Source organism: Protopterus annectens, chromosome 15.part0 (genome assembly GCF_019279795.1).
Source record: "Protopterus annectens isolate FY-2018-M chromosome 15.part0, PAN1.0, whole genome shotgun sequence".
In the NCBI taxonomy this organism is placed as follows: domain Eukaryota; kingdom Metazoa; phylum Chordata; order Ceratodontiformes; family Protopteridae; genus Protopterus; species Protopterus annectens.
The window spans coordinates 479,762,865-479,780,203 of record NC_056749.1 but is presented as its reverse complement, the minus strand read 5'-3'; the positions used below and the strand labels follow the sequence as shown (position 1 = coordinate 479,780,203).

At 43.6% G+C, this 17,339-nt stretch overlaps 1 protein-coding gene across 1 annotated transcript in view; it reads left to right on the top strand.

Moving 5' to 3' along the window:
* The window catches only part of ATG4A (autophagy related 4A cysteine peptidase), a gene marked incomplete in the record, with an annotated part of 835,516 nt that overhangs the window by 77,120 nt on the left and 741,057 nt on the right, over positions 1-17,339 (top strand). Inside the window, 1 exon segment of the mRNA XM_044057209.1 lies at positions 4,027-4,125. Within this exon segment, the coding sequence (XP_043913144.1) occupies positions 4,027-4,125 (99 nt within the window).

The window sequence follows — 17,339 nt, the reverse complement described above, 5'->3', positions numbered from 1 at the left end:
AAAGGTCTGTCAAAAAGCAAACTGATGGTCATTTTGCTTAACACTAGGAGCCTAAACTTGAAACTGCAAAATGCACTCACTGGAGGCTCTCCTCAAACTGGACGTTGCTGATGTCTGTGCGGTCACAGAAACTTGGTTCAGGGCTGCGGAGAGCGCCCCTGCCTTACCCAGCTGTACCTCATTCCACACTTTCTGACACCAAAACGAGGTTGGAAAGACTAAGGGTGGTGGAGTCTCTATCTTCATTAAGGACAGATACACACATCTCCAGACTGGTTTGCCAGCATAACACAATGGAATTACTCCAGGTGCAGCTGATAGCTGGCAAGACACCAATCCAAGTTATAGCCAACTATAGATCCCTCTCCATGACTCAGGACACCCACTTGTCCTACCTGGACCTACTTGACTCCATCAAGGTACCCCCTAACACCCTGATCCTTGGTGACTTCAACTACCCCACCGTAGACTGGGTGAACTATTCCTACACTAATGCACTCACCCGATTCCTTGACTTCATCAATTCTAATGTACTAGACCAGCTCTTCTCATCCACCACAAGGGGAGATAACATTCTGGACTTGGTTCTCCCCAGCATTGGCGACTGCTGCACCACTCCCATAGTATGTTCTTCCCTGGTGAGATCAGATCATCAGTCTCATTCGAAGTTTCTGTCCCACCCAATCCCTCCCCAACCGTAACCAGGCTAAAAGATTTCTCAAAAGCTCACTACAACCTCCTAAGGAAGGGTATCAGTAGCTTCACACCACCACCCCCCCCCTCAGAGGGTGCAGACATCTATGCTGGACAGTACGCCAGTGCAGTGTACAAGCACCTGTACGACTGCATGGATGCAACCATACCCAGCAGAACTAAATCCTGCTCCTCAAGGAAATACAAACCAGTCTGGTAGACATTCTCTATCAACAGGCTTTACAACAAAAGGGAGAAACTGTTGTGCAAGGGTAAAAAGGAACAAATTCCAAATTGGAAAAACTCCCTCCTCGGCCTCAACAAGCAAATTAAATCACTAGTGAAAACCTCCAAAGCCAGTTATGAGTTGAAACTAGCCTCTGAAACAAAGGGAAACCACAAGACCTTCAGTTACGTCAGGAACCTCCATGACATAGCCCAGATTTGTTCCAAATTAGTACTTAATGGTACCACTTACTCTGATCCTATTGACTTAACCAACCTGCTAGCTGATAGGTTCAGTGCAAACTTCACCCCCTATCTTTCCCAAAGGCCCACTCAACATCCCTGATACTTGTCCCACACCTCACATCTCTGTAGAGCAAGTGTTAAAGGCCCTATCCAAGGCAAAGAACACAGCTTCCACGGGACCTGATAGTATCCCAGACTGTGTTCTGCACCATCTCCAGCAAGAACTAGCTTCACCATTGAGCACCCTATTCAACCACAGCCTAATTACAGGCTTCATTCCAGCAGAGTGGAGAACTGACATTGTCATGCCCTTGCACAAAGGTGGTAACACTACTGACACTGAAAACTGTCACTCCATTAGCTTGACAAGTCTGATCTGTAAACCCATGGAGCGTATTATTATGGATCTCATAAGCAAGGATGTAGGCAATCTCCAAGCACTTGACCCCACCCAATTTGGGTCCATCAGGGGCAGATCTTTTCTATTGAACCTGATTGACTTCTTTGAGAATGTCACCAAGGCCCTGGATGAGGGAAAGTCAGTACATACAGCTTACCTTGACTTGGTCAAGGCTTTGACACAATCCCCCATTCGGGCATCATTGAAAAGCTAACACAACTTGACATAAATCCGTGCCTCATCAGGTGGATGGCCACTTGGCTCACCGATAGGACCCACAAGGTCAAAATAGGTGCCACCACCTCCGACAGCAGACCAGTCACTAGTGGTGTTTCCCAGGGATCTGTCCTGGGACCCCTACTGTTTGGCATCTACTTCTCAGAGGTTCAGGGAAAGACAAAGGGCCTGTGGCTGACCAAGTTTGCGGATGACTGTAAGTTGGGTGCTGTCATTGACTCCCCAGGTGATGTTAACATACTTCAAGAGGATCTCGCAGCGACAAACAACTGGTGTCAAAGTCATGGCCTTAAGTTAAACACAAAAAATGTATTTTCATACCATTCAGCAAAAACACGGCCCCTACTGATTAACACATCAACTGAAACAACCTAAGCACACAACCTATGGTGAGAGACCTGGGTACTCAAGTTAATAACAGTCTCACATTCGACTATCATGTGGCAGCAGTGGTCAGAAAAGCCTTTTAGTTGGTTCATCTCATAAGTAAAAGGATTTCATCTAGAAAAAAGGTTATTACCTCTCTGTTCTCCTCCCTCATTAAGCCTTTGAGTATAATGCCCCATTTGGTATGTACCTCTCTAAAACACCTGCACCAACTGAAAAGCCACAGAAGTACCTCTCAAAGAGAGTCTATGGCCTCCAACATATGTACTATGCAGACAGGCTCAAATCACAATCACTCTACTCTGTATCATACAGATTGCTCAGAAGTGATCTGTGTCTTGCCTACAAGGCAATGTCGGACTCTGCCCTATTAGAGATGCTCCATATCTGTAAGTCTAACTCCTTGCGCATTACCTTCTCGATGGGCCTAAATCTAATATGTGACATCAACAAAACCTGCTGGAGAGACAGCTTTGTCTCCCAGAGGCTGCCTCGTCTCTGGAGTAGACAACCCATACATGTCAAACAGAGTACCTCTCTGACCCTCTTCAAGCGCAACCTTGAGGAGTGGATGGGAAACCACAAATTTGTTCCAGGGGTTCCATCTTTGTCATTCATTGACAAGGGTGACAGGTGCTGACTGAGAGTTCTTTTTTGGGGATAAACTTTTGACTAGGCTTGTAAGGGCCCCTTGGCCCTTAGCCTAGTAACATCCTATGATCCTATCCTATGTTGTCTTTTCCGTCTGTATTAACTGTTGGTATATTGGAGCCAGCCGGATCTGAACCCAGCAACATTCAGACTTCTAGATCCAAAGCTCAGTCTCCCCTTCCTACCCATAGTACCCCTCCACCCTGACAAATCCTGATGATTTGTTCTCCCACTGTTTGTTCTCCGACTAAAAGGGTCATTAGTTTGCCCATTTGGTATTCCATTTTAACTGAATTAGCATCAAGGAACATTTTGGCAATCAAGCATAACTTGTTTATTCTAATGTATTTTAAAAATAAGCTGTGAGATGTGCAGAGACTAGTCGGCAAATGCGTAACTTTCTAACCGTGGTAGCTGCTATAATCTGTTCAGTCTGGCTGGAACTATTAATAACATGAACAGTATATGCAGAGAAGGAACTAGGTTCAAGAGGCACGATATGAATGAGCCATGTGATGCTTAACTGACAATGACTGGATAGATTATAAGTGATGTGTAATGTTTGCAACTACAGTTGTTTCAGTGGTGTCTGTGATGTATAATGTTTGCAACTAAAGTTGTGTCAATGTTTTTTTTTTAATTTATTTAATTGTAAGATTGCCTATGTTATATGTGATAATTTAATAAAGTTTTTTATTGAAAGGAAAAAAACAATGTGGTTTGCCCTTATGATATTGGGAGTGAGAGTGAGAGTGTGACTGTGTGAGAGTGTGTGTGTGCGTGTGTGTGTGTGTGTATATATATATATATATATATATGTAGTATGCACACACACACATGCACACACTTGTATGTATATAAAGAGATAGAGATGGATGTAGAATTGGTGGTCCTGTAATAAATATTATGTAAAATTGTGAGATTAATTCTGCTTTAGTTGCAGAGAAGACGATGTATTTAATAGCTTTTGTCTGATTTATAGATCATAATAGCATTTCTCCTACCTTGCTACAATAATTGCGTTTTCTTTCTTTATGCGTTTCTTGTATATTTATAGGTCTTCTGCTTCAGGATTTTTTTGCCATATTCTTTTTGTTGGACTGTTAAGAAGCACACACTTACAAATTAAGGATTTTATAAGAGCCCTGGAGGAAGTATATAAAGTATCCCTATATTTATTTCCACAGGAGGAACTGGTCCTTCGTCTGATGCTGGATGGGGCTGCATGCTACGGTGTGGACAGATGATTCTTGCACAGACCTTGGTATGCTGTCATTTAGGACGAGGTATGTATTTGATGAGAAGAGCAACTCTGCACATAGTCTGTTAATCTGTTCATGTTATCATTTCAAGGAGCACCACACAAATCTGACAAGTCTAAACAGTATAGCTAAGACATAAATTAATGATCCATATGTACTGTATAGAGTGGTTTAAGCAGAGTACAGATATGCAATACTGTGCATTTTCTGTGTAGTGCTTCAGTTAACCCATTGCAATATTTCTTGCAAGTCATAATCATTTGAAGCACCTTTGACTGTTACTTGTTTTAGCATTTTATTTTTTTACAGCCTCAGTGTACTGGAGAGGTCTTATCAGATGGGGGCAGCACAGTACTTCAGGGGTTAGCACTGCTGACACACAGCTCTGGATTCTCTAGTTTGGGTCCTGAATGAAGTGCCTTTTAACGTACAAGCTGCTTGTCCTTCATGTGTCTGTGTGTGTTTTCACCAGGCACACTATTTTCCTCCAACATCCCAAAGTCATGCTGTTAAGTGAAATAGCATTCCCCTGCCTTGTATGTAAGTGTGCATGCAACAAATGTTTGCATGTGCTGTTGTGCAGTAGATCAATATTCTCTCCAGGACTGGTTCTTTGCACTACAGCTATTGCTTGCTGGGAGATGTACTGGCTCCATCACACCCTGTAGTGGAGTTAAGTGGAGATAGGAGAGTGAATGAGTGATTATCAAGAGTTAAGCTCTTTGTTAAATGCAGTGAGGCCTTCTGTCCTAATCTTTGACAAAACTGCAGTGTTGACATTACAGTGCAGTTTGATGGGAATATTGCATTGTTGTGATAATTTTAATGTTTTATCTAGAAGACTGTAAGTTCCTATCTGCCTGCTAGTACACAAAAACACTATTACATTTTAAACACTGAAGCTGTAGTTAACCTGCATTAAAACTGCCTTTCTATATAGGCATTTGTATAGTGTAACATCTTCAGTATGGTTTGAGGAAACCTGTAGTTTAAAAACTGCATTGTAATAGGGGCTTTTGTGTTTAACTACAGTTTCATGAAAAGCTGTAATTGCATTTTTTAAAAAACTGCATTGTAATACTGACATTTGTATAGTGCTACCTCAGTTTTAGAGGAGAGTTGCTGTACTTCACTATTGTAAAAAGTAAAGTTAGGTGCAACAGGCAACTGAACTGCTAGCAGTGATTACTTCATTGAGGTCACAATTTATATATACAGAAATAGATAAAAGTTTACATGATCCCTAGTAACCATACCATTTGTAGTAATAGAATACTAACTAGGAGGAAGCACAGTGTACCTCGTTGCAGATTATGCAAGTTTGTTGTATACAATTGCTTTTCAGTAATAGGTAGAACTCTTAGCAACACTTTCTTTCCCCTGTTGAAACTGTTTCTTGGTTCTGGCTTTGTTTTTTCTCTGGTAACTATCATCAGTATTCACAGGTTTCCCCAAGACTTAAATCTCAACGGTACCTGATTTTGCCTCATATTTTTGCCCTAACCCTCCTAAAAATTTGGATATTCTTTTAAATTATTCAGAATTACAGCCAGACATTACAGTTGCATATTTTTTATTGTTCATGAAAAGTATGTTGATGCAAAACCTGTAAATCTAAATGAATTAGTACAGTATTAAAAATCGCCTTTGATTTTGGGCCCTTCTCTCCCATTATTTTTGGCTTTCTTCCTGTTTCTTTAGCAAAGCTGTTGAGAGCCATGCCCCAAGAACATGTATAGTTTTGTTCTGATCAGGTTATCAAGAGGATTGACTTGTAGTCTGCTGTTTGTTTTAAGTTTTATAATGTTTATCAAGCTGAATTCAGTATACTCTATAAAAACACTATCGTATAAAAAAAGAAAAAATAAAATATGCAGTTCTAAATTAAACCAGTGAAATCCTAAACGTCTTAGGATGAAACTTTTTTGACTCCACCTAATGGCTTCTGAGTAGAGTTTTGTCCTGATGTTCCTTCCTTGCCACATAAAGCCATACATAAAAAAAAAAGAACTAGTTAAAAACTTACTAGAAAAATTAATATGACCCAGCCTTTTGGTTGCAAGCAGGTGGCCTCTGCTGAGAATTCATACCAGGATTTCTTCCTCCCCATGGAAAGCTGTGCACTGCTTGGAAGCAAAAAATGGAGGCATTCTTTTTCCGTGTGTGTGTGTGTGTGTGTGTGTGTGTGTGTGTGTGTGTGTGTGTGTGTGTGTGCACGCGCGTCTTGAGTTTGCACTGGCTCATACAGATGTCCTCGTCCCACTGTTATGTAGTACACTGCTTTATGTGCTGTTCACCAGAGTCTGTGTGCCGTAAGTTAAAAATATTCCTGTTGGTGGGCCTTGATGCATGTGATGATGTTTATTATGGAGTAATTTCCTCATGTTGAGAAAGTTTGATGGTTACATGTTCATTTGACCCTGGAGGGTTGTAAGCATCCAAAATGATGTGCCAGTTAAGCTCTCTTAGTTCTAATAAGTTGTTGAAGTCACCTCCGTAAGGGAGAGGGCAAAACTGTTTGAGAGTATAAAATCTAAAAAATGCTGGGTTGCTGGGTGACTAGTAGTGAACTGAATGTGTGAGAAGTGTATTGTATCCAGATTTGCTCTGCATTGCATATACATGTTTGATATGCATTAATATTTGATATGTGTTGTGAATTTTTCTAAATGTTTCCCATTGTCTCCGTAAAGAACATTTATCTACATAAACTGCGTTATATATTCATGTGTAAATCAAAATAAGTATGCCCAAATATTTGCCTTAATAAATGGACTTCTGCACAATATTATTATATTAAATGAAGAATCTGATGTTCTGCTTGTAGAAAGAAATGGTTACAAGTAAAAAAAAAAAAAAAAAAATGTCCGTGCAAATATGAACATATGTTCTTAAGAGTTAGCCTGCTCCTTCTTTTCCAGTCACCTTGATGACCACAAAAAGATTGAATGAAATAATAGCTGTTTTTATGTTTTTCAGTCTGCTGCTCATATTCTACAGCACAAACCCCACATCTGAAGTTGTAAATCTTTATTCATACTTTACAGATTGGACCTCGGTTCCATCCTCGGAACCGAAACGGCCATTTCCCAGCTCGTGCAAGCCAAAAACTCTCAGCTAAGAACCTACCCACAATGCCCCTCTACTAGATACTCCAGAGCTCGTTTGCTGCGCTCCTGGTCAGACGTGTTTTGCCATCTCTTTCAAGCTAAGTAGTAATTTGTTGTTTTTATGACAATTTTTCATCTGAATTTCAAAAATGTTAGTCAACTTAGTCTTTTTTCACTGTCGCCTATAACCTAGGCCTATTTCCTACCCTTTTTTTTTTTTGTAATTTAAAATTTTACCTTTTTTGACTGCCCCTCTCTCCTGTATTTGGCAGGCTTCCTTTACTGGTGGTATTCCTTAAAAAAATTTTCTACAGGATAGTATTGTTTTTTACCATGTCAGACAAAGTTAAATTGGGTTTTAAACAGTGTGACAAGTGTGGACATAAGATGCCTAACTCAGATAAACATGTCCGTTGTGTCTACTGTTTGGGCGTGGATCATTTGAAAGCTGATTGTGACATTTGTGCTGGTTTTTCTAATCGGACACTAGCAGAACGCAAGAATAAACTTATTTTAAAAGGTTTACTTAAGATACCTTTCTTGGAGGCTCTATCTTGGTCGAAGGTCTCACCCCCTCATAAGACCAAAAAATATAAGGAAAAACTGAGTCACTCAGTCCCACGGAGTAACTCGGTCCCTGCATCTCTGTCAGTTAGGATGCTGAGTCCGTCCCGTGCTTCACCGGTGCCCTCAGCGCAGACCTCTTCAGCACCAGGATCTGTCCCCTCTCCCTCGGTGCCGACTATGGTATTCACTGCTATCTCGGTTCCAAACACAGCAACACTGACTTTGGTGCCGTCTTTGACACCTACATCAGCTCCGATGACTGTTCATGCCTTGGCTCCATCCCAATGCATGGTGCCGACAGCCTCTCTGCTCCATGGGCTCCGATGACTGTACATACATTGGCACTATCCCTGTCCTCGGTGCTGACAGCTTCTTCGGCGCCATGGGCCTCAATGACTGCACATGTCTTGGCACCATCCCCGGCCGTGGTGCCGACAGTTTCTTCAGCTCTATTGGCTCCAAAACCCGATTTCATGCCACGGACTAGATATTCTCCTACTTACGATCCTTTTTTGGGGCAGAGGTTTAGTCCCTTTCTAGAAAGACCCGATTCCCCTTCTGCAGCCTCTTTTAGATCCACTAGTATTATTTCTGAACTAGACCTATTGCGGGTTGTGGACCAGCTTTTGGTAGCTAGGAGATTGCCCATTCCAGCTAGACCTCCTGTCCCCCTGGCTCGGAATCTTCTGTTTCATCTTCCCCTGCTTATCCCCCCCCAGCTCTCGCTTCGGTACATACTGTCTAGGCTGCGGCAGCAGTGCCTTCCCTGTCGGCACCCATCACCCATGCAGCATCGGCTACAATGGAGCCGATGCTTTCTCGTAGCTGTGCTTGGAGTGTCCGTACCTTGGTACCTAATCCGGCACCTATTCTCTCATTGGCACCGTCTATGTTCACGGTTCCGACAGTTCCCAGTTCTCTCATTATCCCTCATCTGGAATTAGTCTCGGGTGCTCCTTCTGTAGAGGTGATGGATAAGGCCCTTCACTCCAAAGGCTCACAACCAGACCCTAGGACACCAGTATCAGAACCCCCTGTGAAGACATCCCCTTCTCCGGACTCCTCTTCAGAAGATCCCACTGGAGAACCACCCCAGAACAACGGTGCAAGAGGAAGCACCTTGACCCCCCCCCCATCTATCACAGAAGATGCTGATTGTGATGAAGGGGAAGGGTCGCCTCGTTCTGTCCCAGACGACGTTTCATTCAGAGAAATTCTCAAAATCCTCAAACAGTGGGGGGAGTGGAAGTCCTCTAACCCTTCTTCTGTGGAATCGGTGTTTCGGCAGGCCTTCTGTACCCGGTCATGTGCTTCCTGGGTGACCCCACCAGCAGATGATTTAGTTAAACTAATTGTGCAGCATGCCTGGAAGGCCCCGGACAATGTAGTACCTGTCTCCCAGAGGCTGGACAAAATTTTATCTACACCTGAAGACCAGCCCCACTGGTCCAAGTAGCTGACAGTTAACTCTATGGTCGTGGTGGCAGCCATCAAGAGGGACTTGGCAGAAGATAGTTCCACTGTTCATCCTCCAAATAGGGAATCCTGGATCATGGACAGACTGGGGAAATGGACTTGTACTTCAGCGACCTTTGCCATTTGGTCGTTGAATTATCTGGCACACTTTACTCACCTCCAAAGAGACTTAATTTCTGAAATGTCTTCCTCTTTGGTGGGAGTACTGCCTGATGAGGTGCGTGACACTGTCACCTCACAGCTAGCTACCTTTGAATCCATCTCAAACTCCTCAATGAGTATGATATCTCACACTGCCAAGGGGGCAGCCTGAGCGGCCGCATCTGGTGTTGTCATGAGACATAATGCTTGGATGCGGTTCTGTGATTTTGCAGACCCTTTTAAATCTTCCTTCGTTAATGCACCTGTCCCTTTTTGGTCCCAAGGTACGTGGCACACTTGCACGTAGTGAGAAAGATGGAAAGACCTTGTCTGCTGTGGGCATACGTTTTTCCAACCCCCAGAGACCCTACTCCAGGAACCAGAAGGGGGGAAAGATATGGTTCAAGAAATCCCAAGGATCCTTTCGTGACACCTGTGGTGAGCAATCCCCCCGGGGCAGAGGTGGCTAATCATATGAAAGACATCCTTTTCGGGGTAGAGGGGGTCAGCGTAACCAGGGAGCCAGAGATTCTTTCTCTGGCAGACCCTACTAGCGCTCCTGAGCAGCTGCCCGATTGCTTTCCTCTGGAAGCAATCTGGGTCGTTTCTCTCTGCATCTACTAGCCTGGCATCTTATTACTACCAATGTTTGGGTGCAGAGAATAATATTCAGAGGCTCCCAAATACCCTGCTACCTAACTCCCAGACCCGTCAAATGAATCCCCGATGTACCACCCAATCAGAGGGGATTATGAGCCTTAGAAATACAAAAACTGCTAAGAAAAAGGGTCATCCAACCAGTCCCACCAGAACAAACAGGATCCGGGTTTTACTCGAGGTTTTTTTTAGTGCCAGAAAAGGCAGGGGACTGGAGACCAATCCTGGATCTCAGCCTACTCAACAAAATTTTCAAGCCTCAAAAATTCTGGATGGTCACAATACATTCTTCCCTTCCTGGGGAGAGACATTTGGATGTGTATTCTAGACCTACAGGATGTGTACTACCATATAAAGATAGATCACCGCTCCCAGAGGTTTCTCCGCTTCCGGTTGGGAGCCAATCACTACCAGTTCAGGGCACTGCCATTCAGTCTCTCAAGAACTCCCCCGAGTGTTCATCAAATGTATGGCAGTTGTGGTAGCTCATCTTCATCTACAAGGATTCCAGGCATTTCCCTATCTAGATGACTGACTCCTTACTGCTCTGACCAGGAACCTCCTAGTTCGCAGCCTTTCTTACATTCAAGATCTCGCTCTCCGCTTAGGGATTACAATCAACAAAGACAAATCTCCGATTTCTCCAACAAAGACATTGGAGTTTATTGGAGCGGTCTTCAACACAGCATCCTGCCAAGCTTCTCTTCCCCCCCTCACAGGCTTTTGAAAATAAGACACCAAATTCAAGTCCTTCTGCCTCACACGTTTGTACCAGCGCGTCTTGTACTGCAACTCTTGGGCTCCATGGCAGCTGCCATTACTTTGGTACCACTGGCGAGACTGCACATAAAAATCCTGCAGTTGCTCCTCTCCGCACAATGGTCATTGGTAACCCACCCACTCAACCACATGATATGCCTTGCAAGGAGGAAATGCTATGGTGGATGGAGCCACAAAAGAATCTTTGGTGTCGACCATTCTGTCTTCCCCAACCCACAGCTACGGTGACCACTGACGCTTCTCTTTTGGGGTGGGGGGACATTTGCAGGCAAAGACTGTCCAAGGCACCTGGACCCCCCCTCTAGGCCAACTTGCACATAAATGCCCTGGAACTGAGGGCAGTTCTGTTACCTTTGCAAGCGTTCCATGCATACCTGCCTTCGGGGACCATTGCAATTCAGTCAGACAGCATGTCAGTTTTTTGGTATATCAACAAGCAAGGCGGAACCAGATCTTACTCCCTGTGTCGAGAAGCCATGAGGATTTCGCGCTGGGTGATAGCTTCCAATTGCATTCTTATAGCAACGCACATTCCCGGGAGCTCCAACCTTATTGCGGATAATCTGAGGAGGAACATCCTGATGCCTCACAAATGGTCCCTCAATCCTGTCATAACAGCTCTGATCTTCCAGCATTGGGGCAATCCTTGCTTCCCCCCTGAATTACAAATGCAGGAGCTATTTTTCCATGATTCCCCCTCAGGGGGAATCACCAAGGGACACTGTAACACACGATTGGCCCCGGGTCTTCTGTATGCCTTTCCCTCATTTCCCTTCATCCCAAAATTTCTCCAGAAAGCTCAGAGGTTGAAAAGCAAAGTGATCCTCATTGCTCCCTATGGGCTACGTCAAGTCTGGTTCCCTTTTCTATGGCCTCATCTGATTCACAGCCCGTGGATCCTGGATTATTCCCAGGACCTGTTATCCCATTCTCAGGGATTGATCCACCCGAACCTGCACAGTCTCAAGCTCACAACCTGGTTCCTCCACTTCCAGTGATTGCCAGACTACCTGACATCCCATCTCCTGTTCGTGAAATTCTTCTGGCCTCACACAAACCTTCCACTAGAAAGGTTTATTCTAGTAAATGGACTAGGTTCTCTATTTGGGCCAAAGTTCAAAACTTAGACCCTTTCTCTGTGCCTATTCAAAAGATTCTGCAATACCTGACTACTCTTCTGCATGCAGGAGCCTCAGCCTCAACTATCACTGTATATTTAGCAGCTATCGCTAATTTTCATAATGGTCTGGAAAATACTTTGATTATGTCACACTGTCTATGCAAGACTTTTTTTGAATGGAGTATTACATGTTAAACCTCCAATCAAGCCTCCCTTAGATCCCTGGGACTTGACTATGGTGCTTCTTACAGGCTCTCCCTTTGAGCCTCTTGATTCATGTGACTTAAAATTTTTGTCTTGGAAAACCATACTTCTAGTAGCACTCACCTCAGCGAGAAGAGTATCTCAGCTGCAGACCTTGAGTGTCAAGAGTCCTTACTTGATCTTCCACACGGACAGGGTATTCCTTCGTACCAACCCTTCCTTTTTGCCCAAGGTCATTTCTGTTTTTTCCATTAATCAATTTATTGACCTGTCGGTTTTCTTCCCAAGGCATTCTAATAGAGTGGAGTACCTTTTGCACACCCTTGATGTGCACCGACGGCTTTGTTGTTATTTGCACAGGACTAAATCTTTCAGGAAAACAGACCAATTGTTTGTGGCCTTTGCAGGACCCAGATTGGGTAAACCTATTTCCAAAGTGACCTTATCCTCTTGGCTTAGAAACACCATTACCTTTATCTACCAACAGAATAAGCTACCTTTACCTTCCAGAATAAAAGCTCATTCTACCAGATCTATGGTTACCTCTGTAGCTTTTCATTCCAGAGCCTCTATGGATGATATATGCGCAGCAGCCACGTGGGCAAGACCTCATACCTTCATATCTCATTACAAATTGGATTTGGCCTCCAGGGGACGAGCATCTTTTGGTTCTATGGTGCTCAGGAATATCCTTCCTTAGGGCTACCCAGGACTCAGCACCCAGGACTCAAGTAGCTGGGGGCTCGGTCCTTTCTGTAAAGTATGAATAAAGATTTACAACTTCAGATAAAGAAGTTATGTCTTACCATAACGTTCCATCTGAGTTGTAGATCTTTATTCATTCTTTACTTCCCTCCCTCCTTCTCCCTGCCTGGACTCCTGGTGGATCTCAGGTACTCCTGGTTAGGGTATCTGCTCAGACAGAGCCTCCTACTTTTTCTTTTACTACATCTTTACCAAGGGCGGGCAAACTTGATCTGGAGTATCTAGGAGAGGGGCATTGTGGGTAGGTTCTTAGCTGAGAGTTTTTGGCTTGCATGAGCTGGGAAACGGCCATTTCAGTTCCGAGGACGGAACTGAGGTCCTATCTGTAAAGAATGAATAAAGATCTACAACTCAGAACGTTATGGTAAGACATAACTTATTTTTTCCCAGTTGTTGGAGTGAAGGAACTTAATCTGCTGCTGTCATGGACAAGCAGCACTTCTCTTCTGGATAGTACCAGTGATGGCAGTAATTTGTTTATGATCATGGAGAAGGGGGGGTGTAACACAAAATGGCAGCAGTTGACTGAAATCATGATGTATTACTGCAGTTATTATTAAATTTGGCACACTGCTGTAGTTGCTGTTGCAGGCAAAGAGTGGGGATGTAGCAGATAGTGACAGCAACCGATTCCATCTGCTGCTGTCCTTGTATGACATCATACTCTCCTTGATTGCAGTAATGATTGCAGTAATGTCATTGTGGAGCAGAAACTTGCAGTATTTCATCAGTAAAATGAAGATTATCCATTTTCAAGAATGTAAAACTCAGGGCGCTATACTACAGTTTCCTAGGCAATGTGCTAATTTTCAGCACCTATACTTCTCTAAGGGTGCATGCATTTGGCCTCAGGACATGCCCTCAGCTTGTACATGAGTGTATGGAGTCTTACTATAGAACTGAAAGAATTGAAGTGCTTTGTTTTGTACTACTTTTGTGTTTTAAGACAGATGTAACAACCTTTACAGCTTTGTTAATTGGGTTACTTCTCTTTTCAGGCCAGAACGGAGGTGATATTCTTACTGATTAGGGGAAATTTGATCAGAACATTATGGCAATTACTCCTACTGTTTTCAGTAGGTGCCATGGGATCTTTTCCATTCACCTCAGCTGTCACAAACTCAGGCAGGTGGTACCTTGGTTTGACATCTCATCTGGATGGCACACTCAGGAGTGCAGTGCCCCCCCATCCCCCCCTCATGCTGCACTGCAATGGTAGTACTGGAAAATGAATCCAAGCACCTGATATGAGAATAGAACCCACAGTCATGTGATATTGCACCACCAAATGAGAGTATTCTACCCATTGATCCACTGAAACTGTCACAGGCATTGTTCAGTGAGTTGCGTAGTTCATTATTTTGAAAGGTTGCAGTGTGTGTGTCTGTGTGTGTCTGTGTGTGTCTGTGTGTGTCTGTGTGTGTCTGTGTGTGTCTGTGTGTGTCTGTGTGTGTGTGTGTGTGTGTGTGTGTGTGTGTGTGTGTGTGTGTGTGTGTGTGTGTGTGAAGGCTACCACAGGGCTTTACATGTCTGAACAGATAGATTACGCCATGTCACAAACATGTTGGCAGAGTGGATGGCAGTACCAGATTTACTCCCATCTTCTGCAATTCTGCAGGCATGACAAGAACAGTTTTTAAACATTTTAGCCTCCCTGTCTTGCCTGGGAAACAGGGTTCATACCAATGAAAGAATTTAGTGCTGGGGTCATTCTGTTTGGCAGGAGAGTTGGTGTTGCCATTTTACCAGGAGATGCATTTGAAGTTCAGTAGTTTGTTTGCATGGCCCACAGGTGTGCAGTATGTGTGTGTGCATCCCAACTATTTTTTTTTTTTTTCAGTTACAGCTAATGTTGTTGATCATCTGTGCAGCATTGAGCAGCAGATTAATTCATAAAGGTTGTCTGATATGGGGAGCATTGTTTTACAGTCTAGCAGTTATGCAGTTATATCCACATGAATTTCTGCAACTGCTACAATATTCATTATGTAGTTCAATGAATCACAAAATGTTTTTGTTTTCAGTTCCATATCAGCTCTGTACCAGGATTCTTGTAGATATACTGTAATGTTTGCAGATATTCACAGAGTTAAAGGGGCTTTTGCAACATGGATAGAGTTCTAGTATATGTTTTTTTTTTTCAGGGATTACCAGGTCCATGCAACTGTGGATCATGTTTGTGAATCCTACTTTTGATTTCTGAGCTATAGTAGATTTTTTTACTGTATTTTATGGTAAACGTTTAATAGTGTGGTTATGGGTCTTACTTTTAGTTAGAATTGTAGATTACAGAATAAAAAGGTAGTTTGAATTGTAATTTTTGTGTCTGATTTCCAAGTAATGTCATTTTTCTGATTGGTTGGATGTGGTTGTTTTCAAATTATTTCTTTCTTAGCTTGGTAAATTTTTTCTTCTAATTAGTACAAGTGATGTTAATATAGGCTTGGATTCATGTAGGAGAAATATTTTGTGGGATTGCAATATATGTTAAGGTCATGTGCAATGTGTAAAGTTACTCTTTTGTATTAAATTATTTCTTCTTTTAAAGTAGATGCAGAGCCAGGATTGGGGACATTTTAGATTGCCTAAAGAATTAATTTTGGTTTTGCAAGGCCAAAACCAGTGGGATGTTCATCGTGCATACAGCTGCAGTCATAACAGATGGGTTATCCTGCCGTCAGGCGGGTTCTCGGTCGGCCGAATTCCAAAGTCTAGGTCCGGCGTCGGATGTCGTCGCTTCTTCCCTGACGTCAGTGCGGCAGGGGTATAAAAGAACCAGCCGACTCAATTTTCTTCTGTCTTTCTTGCCGCGCGGTGCCCGAAGTAGAAGCAGTTCGCAAGTGGCTGTCAGCCAGCTCCTGAGATTACGAATATTTTTCAACTGAAGTCTTCTTGAAAGCTAAGTACCCCGTTGGGGAAACTTTTCTTGCCTCAAATCGATGTCAGACAAAGTTAATAATTGCATTTCATGTGGGAAGCAAATACTGCATAAGGATTTCCATTCCCTCTGCATTCCTTGCTTAGGCCCAGACCACGACGTCTCTGTCTGTCGTTTTTGTGCTACATTCAACAAACGCACTATCAAGCGTCGGGCGGAGTTCGCCCAACACTATTTTGGCAAAAAGTTTAATTACATTATGTCGTCGGATACTCCGACTCCAGTTTTGAGTAAAAGACGCAAAGATAAGGGCCGACATACAAAGTCCGCGACTTCTACCGACACCACGCTAAAGCCGACTACAGGTGCTCCGGTTCTCAGCGAGGTGCCTACGCAGCCCCTGACTACCGATGACACTTCCTTAGCGGTGTCTTCTGTGCCCGAGGTCGCAGGCTCCTCGGCCCACACCCCGATTACAGATACAGATGCCACTTTTGGCGGGGAAACTCAGAGTTTAGACAGGCCTGCCACCTCTCAAGGTGTCTTCAGGCCTTCTTTTTCCATTAAGGCTTTCACTAAATCTAAAGCAGCCATGCATACTAAAAGACAAGCTCCACAGGGCCCCTCTCAAGGCCCCATGCCTAAAAAACAGATGCTCAAAATGGCTGAGGATTTGTTTACTCTTATCAGGGGTTCTCAACCCCCCTTGGACAAAAGGCCCAGAGTGGAGGAAGAATACCCTTCCTCGGACCAGGCCTCCATTACTTCAGAACATTCCGAAGACCAGGAACATTCATACTCCCCTTTTGAAGATTCTGATGCAGAGGAGTCCATTCCCTCTGTCTCCCCCACTGAGGACTATTCTTTTGGGGAAACCTTGCATACCTTGAGGGAACACTTCCACTGGGAAGGCCAAGATTACTCAGACTCCAAGAAAAGGCTCAGGGATTTCCTCTTGCACCCTCAGCACAGGCATCTGGCTATCCCTCCTGTCTTAGACATACTAGATGATGTGTATTCAGAGGCCAGCCTTAACCCCAGATTCTTTACCTCCAGCTCCAGTCAAGCCTGACAGGTATTACCGGGTTCCTGATTCACACCAATTCCTATACAAAAGCCATGCGGCTGACCCAGAAACTATTTCACAGGGTCCCAAGGGAATTAAGGCCTCCACTGCCAAAAATCCATTACCTTCAGAGAGAGATTCCAGAGCTTTAGAAAGGTGGGGGAAAAAGGTATACACCTCGGCCACTTTAGCCATGAGGACATTAAACTGTCAGTTCCATATGTTAAAGTATCAACAGTTTTAGTTATCTCAGTTGAAAACCAAAATGTCGCAACCTGAACAACCAGACTTGAAGGAGTTGCAGGATTTGTTGCATAGTGCAGAACAAGTGGGTAAACATACCTTGCAATGTGGTTTTGATGCTTTAGAGGCCTCATGTAGAGCTGCTGTTACAGGATCAGTCATACGTAGACATGCTTGGCTCAAAGAGCAAACCTTACCAGATCATGTCAAAGCTAAATTACTAGATGCACC